General features: G+C 41.1%; 1 protein-coding gene across 1 annotated transcript; it reads left to right on the top strand.

Moving 5' to 3' along the window:
- Nucleotides 1-4,548: 4,548 nt before the first annotated feature.
- On the top strand, nucleotides 4,549-8,691 carry gpr137ba (G protein-coupled receptor 137Ba). The gene is made up of 7 exons (XM_034227409.1): nucleotides 4,549-5,305; nucleotides 6,437-6,486; nucleotides 6,574-6,796; nucleotides 7,150-7,296; nucleotides 7,530-7,658; nucleotides 7,970-8,091; nucleotides 8,194-8,691. Exons 1-7 carry the CDS (start codon nucleotides 4,922-4,924, stop codon nucleotides 8,309-8,311), a joined length of 1,173 nt encoding a protein of 390 aa, XP_034083300.1. The 5' UTR covers nucleotides 4,549-4,921; the 3' UTR covers nucleotides 8,312-8,691.
- The last annotated feature ends 1,077 nt before the right edge of the window (nucleotides 8,692-9,768 follow it).

Below are 9,768 nucleotides of genomic sequence, written 5' to 3' on the forward strand. Positions count from 1 at the left end.
CAGATTATGTGTCATGGCCCCTTCCCTTACTGGTAAACACCCACATAACACTATTTTTAAACTAGTCTTAATGTGTTAAACTTGGTGCCCATGTAAAGATGTGAGAATGAAAAACTATGTGTCTTTGTGGCACTAAATTATGTTCATTTGATTTTTGCTTTTGAATAACTGGATTTTAAAAATAAAATAATTCAAGTCTGAATTAATTTGATCAAATTGCTCACTTCCAAACAGAGGCAATAACTAGTAATACAGTTATTTGATGTAAGGAGTCATCAAGATAATTGTTTGTAATCTAGAGGATCAGCTTCTTCAAGAGCTACCCTCTTGCACCACCCTCAGGCCTAAATACTGTATATAATGGTCCTATTGCTGTGAAATGTACAGATCACATTGACGCTGCCATGGAGACAGATCCTTGTGATTCTCCACAGCCTTTTCTTTAGCGTCACCCTCAGGGAAAACTCTCCATTTCCAGCCTCTCTCCTGATAGGAGTGTAAGATGAGTTTTTCTAAGCAGCAACAGCTGTGTGGTGTACTGAACATTTCAACATTTGATGGGGCTTGTGAAACACCAAACAAGTTTTTTTATTTCATCTACTATGTTTGTGCTTAACTGTATGTCTAAATCTGTCTTATCTGCATATGTTCGTACAAGGTTCCATGTAAAGGTTCCAAATTATACAGACAATGTGCTTAGTAGTACTAGCCTGAAGGGCATAACCACCGCTACTTTCTGTCATGTGCCTCAAAGAGAGAAGTCATCTGAATTGATCTAGCAAGTTTATTTTTAATAAATGTACAAGCGGTATTAACATCATTTTCTGGATACCTTAAATTGATTTGATATATTTTCCTGGATACAATAGTATTTTGGAAGGAGAACAATCAGGTCATTTAAATATTGAATGTGTTCACCTTCTTTGTGTTTCTTTCTTTTGACTTGTTAGTTCCATAGTTTGTCCAATGTTATGACCGGCTCGTAGGCCACAACAGAAAAACCAGGAGAGACGCTCAAAGTTTCCAACAATCTCCGCACTTTATTCGGAAACACCAAAAAACCGCAGAGAGTGGACGAGGGGAAAGGATCACGGTCAGTTCCTCCGCAGCAGGCTTGGAGAGAGTCAGGGCCGCCCTTTGACTCCGGGCAGCTGGGCTTAAGTAGCACCTCCGGCCAGGTGTCCCCGATCACGCTGATTGGCTTCTTCAGCTCCACCCCATCGCAGGACCTGCAACATTCACACACACTCACAGGCCCCAGGCTCTGGGGCCGTCACCAGGGCCGTATCCAGGATTTCCTAAATACCGAGGTCCAAACATGCCAGGGGAATTCGTGGGATACCCCCCGAGATTTTTGGGATTTTCATGATCTAGTTATGGTGCTTTTTAAGTCCTATGGGGGGTCACAAATTGGATAATATATCGATTTCAAACCATGTCAGTGGGCTGACAATGTCAGCATCAATTATTTTGAAAGTGTAATACATAATAAGAATCAGTTGATTGTTACTATTAATGATCTGGACATGCAGAAGAGGCTAAAATGATCACAAAACATTGTCAACATCAGTGGCGAGCCGTGACTTTTATACCTAGGCCCTCTGACCCCCACCCCTTCCCTCGAGTTATTACGTCACAGCGTATACGTATACTTCAGCGGAATATCAAAACAACGGCCCGGGGTGCAAAACGCATCAATGAAAGCGACCCTCTACCACACAAAACAACACCTGTAAATAACCCTATTTGTGTTCTTTGAAATTGAAAAGGATATTGCATTGTGTTTGTTACTTTCGTTGCAGTTGTATGTCTTAAGTGTAATTTGGCATGCTTTTATTTTGAAGGCGAGTTAACGCTGTTGACAGGAAGTTGTTGTTGCTATGGAAACAAGAAACGTTTCACAGCGGGCAGAACTTGTCATAAAGTCCGCGATAATAACACCCACCCATTTAGAGGGAAGATATGATTGGTCAATTGTACTGTCATTTGACATTACTCTCTCGTTCAGTTACTATAGCGGGGCCCTCTGTGAATTCATAGCTGGACCGCCTGGACGTCCAACAGCTCCTCTCTTCACAGTAACTTGCAGAGACGAGCTTCTTTCATTTAACCCTTCACATTCCAACATAAACTGAATAGGCAGATTCGAAGGATTTATTTCTTTGGAAATGTTATTTTAAATACAATTAAATCAAGTTATTTTGGTAAAACTAATGAAAAATATAACTAAAAAAATATATTAAAAAATATATAATTTGTTTTAATGTTTTTAAATATTATTTTGTAGAATATCTTAGGCCCTCACAGAGGGCCCTGACGGCTAACCTACAGCCTCTCTTCCATCTTCTTGAGTCTCTCTGTCTTCTTCCTGTTCATTACTCTCTCTGTCCTCTACGCTTTCTCTTTGTTCAATCTCTCCCTCGTTGTTCACTTTTTGCTCCTCTTCACTTGTCGCTCCTGCCAGTGAATCAAAAGCAATTCAGCAATTTAGTTCATTTCACTTGTTTGTTTGCATTCTTTTTTTATTTAAATCTGTTTTGTTTGATTCTCAAAAGAGAACAAAGATGTAAGCAAATTGTGTCTTATACAATTGTATGTTATTATGACATCATCACAAGACTATTGTTAGACACATTACATGTCTCTCTCGCTGCTCTCTGCTCTCTCCGTAGAGAGAGCTAGATAGCGATCGCGAGAGACGCCGGATCTGATCTAGCTACGGCTCTCTATCTCTCGATCTCTCTCTCTCTCTCTCTCTCTCTCGCTCTCTCTCTCTCTCTCTCTCTATCTCTCTCTCTCTCTCTCTCTCTCTCTCTCTCTCTCTCTCTCTCTCTCTCTCTCTCTCTCTCTCTCTCCTCAAATTGAAATAAAAGAAAAGCATTACAACGTTTGTTAAAAGGTAATCCTTCTGACATTGGATGAATGTAATTAACTTTAGCTCGGACGTCCACTGACTAACGTAGAGCGTTCACACAGGATCTGCTGCTCATATGATGTCCTGATGAACAGAAACACAAGTAGCTCGCTGGACTCAGATCTCTAGATACTTCATCACTCCTCCTCTGCTCCGGTACAAGTCCGGGCTGCGGTGATTTGTTGATACATGTCGTCTTCTTCTGTTTGCTTTAATCGAGGCTACGTAGTTATGCAGCGCCCCCATGGTCAGTAAATGGAAGTACTACAAAGAACCCCGTTTAGTGTAATTATTTCACAAGTTTTGTTATACACAGCTCGGAAAATATTACCGAGGTCCGGACCTCGGTGACCTCAATGGTAGATACGGCCATGGCCGTCACACCAACTTTCGAGCCCTCCAAGCCTTTCCATCTTTATATAGTTTAGGGTGCCACCTTCTGGTCATCTGTACAAAAGTTTGCATTGAGCTTTCATAGTATAATCTACAATGAATTCAAAATGTTTTCATGGTTTAATATACATTGATTTACATAAGGAAAGTACATGAACACCATGATGTCTATGCACTGAAATATATTCAAAGAATGGTAAATATACAACTAATCTGCAGAAAGAAAAGACCATTCAGAATGCTCTTTTGTGTTGTGCCTGCTAGTAGTGTCTCCATTTTGCAAAAAAGATTAATGTATATCAGCGCAGTCAAAGGTGAGCATAGTGACCTCCATCCTTGGCCTTCCTCATGTTCACATGCCCCAGCCTGTGAAACAAAAACCGGGCCATTTCTACCATAACAAACTTCACTGAGGTTTGTGTGCAGAAGAAACGTTTCTTTTAGGATCATCAATAAAAGGTTTGCTTCTCTAATCACATTTTTGGTTGTAATTAAAGGGGAACTTTATGAAAAAATATCAGTTTATTCATCATGACGAGAACTAATTTCCCAGTGAAAACAGGTATACAATGTATTCCTTGGTCCTGGAGGACCTTTCTAAAGTCAAACAAAAGATACCTGATGACGTCATGAGGTCTCACTGTTATTGGATTGGCTGTGTTACAAACTCAAGGTGTGATTACGTTTGAGTGCTGAAGGTGTTTGCAAGGGAGAGAGGGAATCATTAAAACACAACTGATTTACATTTGTAGGATCAAGATTGGAGCTAGAATCCTATCCCAAAAAAAGGTTGGAATATGTTCCTCTGCTTTATTTATGTTGTCATGCCAAGTCTAATACGCTGAACTTTGGGAACTTTGGGAACTCAGGGGCATCTCAGGGACATCAAAAACTCCAGGACACTTTGTAGCAAAGTTAATATTGTGTTAATCAGAATATTTGCTCTAGTGAGGGGTGAAAAAGACATCCAACCCTATCTCTTGCAAGACACCACACTTTTTTAAAAGTGCTGAATAGGCAAGTACTCCTTTTACGCCTATGGATTTGTTGTAAATAATGTTTACTACCTCCAGTGTTGAATTATGTATATTTTGTATGTAATACTACGTTTCAATCACCTTAATAAAATGAAAGTAAACTCACAGCTCTGAGATGCTCTCGTGGGATCAGTGGCGGTGGGAAGCTCCATCACAGGGTTAAAGGTACAGTAGTGTGCGTCAGCTGATGGGTCGCGTCACGTAAGGACGGGAGGGGTAGAGGCTGGTCCTCGGTCCTCCTGCACTGACGGAGCTCCTAGCTGCAGCCCGGATCAGCTTCCCGCCCTCTGCCGCTGACAAACAGCTCATTCTCATCTACCCTGATCATGTGCCTCGCTCTCTGGCTGTCTCAGGCTCCGCAGCAGGAAGTTAGCCTTGTTTTCTTCCCCTTGCCTTTTTTTCCATCCTCAACTTGACAGCAGCGTTCGCACTAGTATTTCCTCTTTTTCTATCTTCCGTTTTACAACCTCCACTCTGCGGGACGCTCTGTGACGACAGACACCCGGCGGTTAACCCCGGCTGAGTCCCCCTCCACGCCGCTCCGCTCCCTCCTCCCCAGGCCAGGGATAGCAGGTTCATGGAGGCCCAGGCGGAGGAGAAGGAGCTGCAGTCACCGATGGACAAGTCGCAGCCTCTGCCTACCTTGAGCCCGGCAGTCCCCCCCTTCGTCACTTTGGGCCTGACGGTGGTGTACACCGTCTTCTACTCCCTCCTCTTCATCTTCATCTACGTGCAGCTCTGGCTGGTCCTGCGGTACCGACACAAGCGCTTCAGCTACCAGACCGTGTTCCTGTCGCTGTGCCTGCTGTGGTCGGCCCTGCGCACCGTCCTCTTCTCCTTCTACTTCAAAAACTTTGTCACAGCTAACACTTTGGGGCCCTTTCCCTTCTGGCTGCTGTACTGCTTCCCTGTCTGCCTCCAGTTCTTCACCCTCTGCCTCATGAACCTTTACTTCGCACAGGTGAGTTAATCAGCAGCTAGAGACAGCAGCTAGTGACAGCAGTCTGCACGTTCTCTGTCATGGCAGAAAAGAGTTCGATTGAAAGTCCCCCTCAACTCAAACCCTTTGTATGTGTGTTTCCTCACATGCATGTTGGTGCTGCAGATTGATGTATGTACTGAGTTTGACACTAGAGGTTTCTTTAACTTAAACATCTATTTGGAAACATCCACTGCACCTTACAATGGCAGCAATTCAACTTAAACATGTTTAACAATACATATTCATGGTTTTAGATTTTTCAACAAAGCCACAAAAGTAAATGAAATTAAAGATACATCTACTATTTTTTTAAATTATTATTCCAGAGTAATGTATCTGCCATCCTGTCTTTAGGGGATCTTTAAACATAACCTACCATCATGTGAATTATTGCCTGAAACCAAAATACAACATGGTTTTTGTATATATACTTTGAATAACTTCATGAAATATCATTATATGATCAAGAAATGGTTTGGTCCCACGCTGTCTGATCTCAATGAGATCTGTAAAACAAGACCTTTAACTTTTAATCTGTGAAACTAAACTTTAACAACTAGTTAAATAACTCTTTAATTACACTTTCTCGTTGAATAAGAGAGTTTAGCATTTAAAGAGTTCATCAAATCCATAATATGATATGATAGATAGCAACACTAATTTATCTCCCTACCTGCTGCTTTGAATACATTTAATGACAATATTAATAATCACTGATGTGAAATATGGCTAGAACCCTATTATCACTGTCAACATAATATTGCCTATTGATGTAAAAGATACTCATTTTGATTAGCTAAGCAGCAAATAGTTCCTTCATCTGCATACTTGATACAAATATAAAATAGTTACTCCTCTGCCCTCTAAGTTTATTTCAAGCCTAATCATTTGTTTCTGATTTGAGTCCCAGTTGTGAGTTGAGATTGAGCAACTCATAAGTATTACAGTAAATGTTCCTGTGTGCTGTGAGACTATTGTATATCCAAAACAACTTCCTGTTTCAGAAGAATGTGTTTCTTTAAAATGTGAGAATACAGAAGTGAAAATGAGTGGCCTAAATAACATGACACATTTTGCATAATGAAACTGAAAGGATTTTTGTTTTCACAGGTTGTTTTCAAGGCAAAGTCAAAATATGCACCAGAACTTTTGAGATACAGGTACATGCATTTACAACACTTAATTTGCCCTTTTAATTATATTACTAACTTGGCTACAGTACTAAAAACATGTCCCCTGACCCACAGGCTGCCGCTGTACCTGCTCTTCCTGTTCATCAGCCTTGTGTTCTTAGTAGTGAATTTGGTGTGTGCCCTGCTGGTGAGGATGTCCTCTGCAGAAGCCCACACCCTCGTGCTTGTGAGGGTCACCATCAACGACACACTGTTTGTCCTGTGTGCCGTGTCGCTCTCCTTGTGTCTTTACAAGCTCGCTAAGATGTCCCTGGCCAACATATACTTGGAGTCAAAAGTAAGACATACTACTCAAGGGAGAGACATGTGTGAAAAGGAAGATATCATTAGTAGATTAACCCTCTGGGATCAACAGAAAGTGATTTGTGTAAGTGGCATTACAATGTATTGTCCACAGCTAATAATAGCACACTTGAGTGAAGATGCACTTCTTTACCTAATCCTGCTTTGTACACAGTCATAGTTTCCTAGCAACACAGTGTTATGCAAGACTGGTTTTACTTCACGTCAAAATAAAAGGTCACACCTTAATATTCTAAATGTATTGCAGCTATCTTTACCCTCAGTTACCATGTAGTTTCTGTAAGATTAAACCAATGTTCCCTTGATGAAACTCTTCAAACCTCACAGGGGACGTCGGTGTGCCAGGTGACGGTCATAGGAGCCATCGTCATCCTCCTGTACTCGTCCAGGGCCTGCTACAATCTGGTCGTCCTGGGACTCTCAAGCAAGAGCATTAGCTCTTTTGACTACGACTGGTACAACGTTTCAGACCAGGTGAACCACCAGAGGTCAAATGCCTTTAGATGTATGAGTTAATGTAAAAAGAAAATGCTTTTCCGAGAGCATTGGTTGACTAATATTTATTTGGCTGTTATCGCAGAAAGCTGAAAAAAATGTGTTTAATCTGTGTTTTCCTTGTGATGGTTGCAATCAAGCTATACAGTAATTCTCCATGTGAGGGTAAAAGAGTTGGCTGTTTGAATAGTGGATGTGTTTTTGTTCCACAGGCAGACTTACAGTCGACTCTGGGCGACACTGGCTACATCGTCTTTGGGGTGATCTTGTTTGTATGGGAGCTGCTGCCCACTACTCTCTTGGTTTTCTTCTTCAGAGTTCGGCAGCCTGACCTAGACAGGGTGAGTCAAGCAAATACACTTTGCCCTGCAGTGGAAATGCGCCATAAGTCAGCAGTTTACAACATGAGGGTCAGGGGTCACAAGATAAATCTGAGGGGACATAAGATAATATATAGGAAAGCAGATAAAACACGCTGTTGTTCAACTACACGGAATGTCTGTTTCTGTTTTTGTCTAGTACAAATATGAAAGATAATAAAAAACATAAACATTTTTGCCATGAGGTTAGAAACGATGTGATGTACAGTCCAAAGTTTAAGTAATGTAAGACTACTTACATTTATATTATTTGCCTGCGGCTTGTCTTGCAGAGTTGCTCCGGGCTTCCCGGTCATGGCTTCTCCTCCAGGGCTTATTTCTTCGACAACCCCCGGCGTTATGACAGCGACGAGGACCTGGCGTGGAGCGTAATGCCTCAGAACATCCAAGCCAGGTAAAAGCACCACGATGTTACCATCAAAATAATACAGGAAGTAGAATTGTAGCAAAGGGTAGAGGTCAAATGACACTGTTGTTTGTTGATTGGATTCTGTAGTTTGGCTGCTGACAGTTACGAGTGGGGGAGCCAGAGCAGCAGCGGCATTGGCGCCTACATCGGAGGAGACGACACTTATCCCCCCCTACCTCCTCCTGAGGAGCTCAGCCATTACTGACCGGAGGTCCCAGCGACTCCTGCTGGCCTGTGGCTTTGTATATTTTTGCACAGTCTCTCTTGTTGAAGAGGCGCATGGGGCCAAAAGTCGCTGTTTACTCGATGCATTCAGTCTTCTATTTTGTCTAGAGAAGAAGAACGAACAGACTTTTCTGCCAGTATATAAAGGTCCACTGATGGGACGCTAATTTTGCACAATGTGAGCTAGCGTTGACTGCATTTAATCCTTTTCATTGTATAGTTTGTATTGAATACTGCTTAATATATTTCCTGACTTTTGTAATACGTACTTTCTTACTATTTTATGTACTGTATTTTTTTTCATACAGATGTGTTTATATAGTTTTAATTCATATTAAAGACAGTTAAAATGTAGCGCAAGATGCGGTTCAATTTGAAGAATACACCAATACTTTGATACCACTGCTCGTTTTCATACGTTACCTGAATCATGGATCACACCACGCTTAATTATGAATGAACACTACTTAATGTTAAATCATCTATATAATTAAGACAGAGTAGTTAGAACAAACATACAGGCTCTTGGGCTTTTCAGCATTTGTCCTTAAACCACCGACTGTTATTAAGGACAGCTAGAACATTGTAGTTACATTAATACTCAATCAGTGAAAGTAACATTTATTATATTTGTGTGCAGAAGACGACTAGCAGGCCTGATATGTTTGGCACTCCTCCCCATTTTATTGATGAGCCTTTTTAAAAAGATTAAAGCACTAAATATATAATTTAGCCATAAACTTAAAGCCATTATGCTTTCAAATAAAAAAAAGAATCTATTGCCCATTTACAATATCGGAACGTTCTCACTGTGTACTTGTATAAAGGGATCCTAATATTTAGGGTGTTTCGCTTTCCTGTAGTGTGTCAGGTAGATTTTTGTGCATGTCAATAGTTTGCAAAGGCAAACAAATTGCCAAAGTCCCACACACTCCCCCCTGCCTGAAACACCTCCATTGTAGTCCTTTGTTTACTTCTGTAACAGTGACATCCCTACGCAACAGCGGCGCTACTATTGGCTAGCGCTCCAACAAAATGTATGTTTATGTTTACATTAAAGCACAGAAACATTTCACAGAACAAGCCCAAAATACAAATATGAAAATGAGCATAATAGGGCCTTAACGTTTGAGGTTGTCATGGAAAAGACTTTGTTACATGCTATATTCTTTAAAGCAGTGAAAACAACCTGGAAGGTAATACTTGGGGATTAAGACACTTGAATTGATTTTATGCTGAAGTCTTATTTCTCACTTCTCAGTGTGAATAATCTTATTTATGCTGGGGTCCAGAAAATCAGTAATCAGCAATTCACTGTAGGCCTGCAGGAGGCAGCATGTAACTGCATATAGTGCAAACAGGACAACATGAGGCAGGTGAATGCTGCTCCTTAAATCTGTGCTTACTCAAAAGATTTGTTATTACGAGAGTAGCCAA

The sequence above is a fragment of the Gymnodraco acuticeps genome, unplaced genomic scaffold, assembly GCF_902827175.1.
Source record: "Gymnodraco acuticeps unplaced genomic scaffold, fGymAcu1.1, whole genome shotgun sequence".
Lineage (NCBI taxonomy): Eukaryota > Metazoa > Chordata > Actinopteri > Perciformes > Bathydraconidae > Gymnodraco > Gymnodraco acuticeps.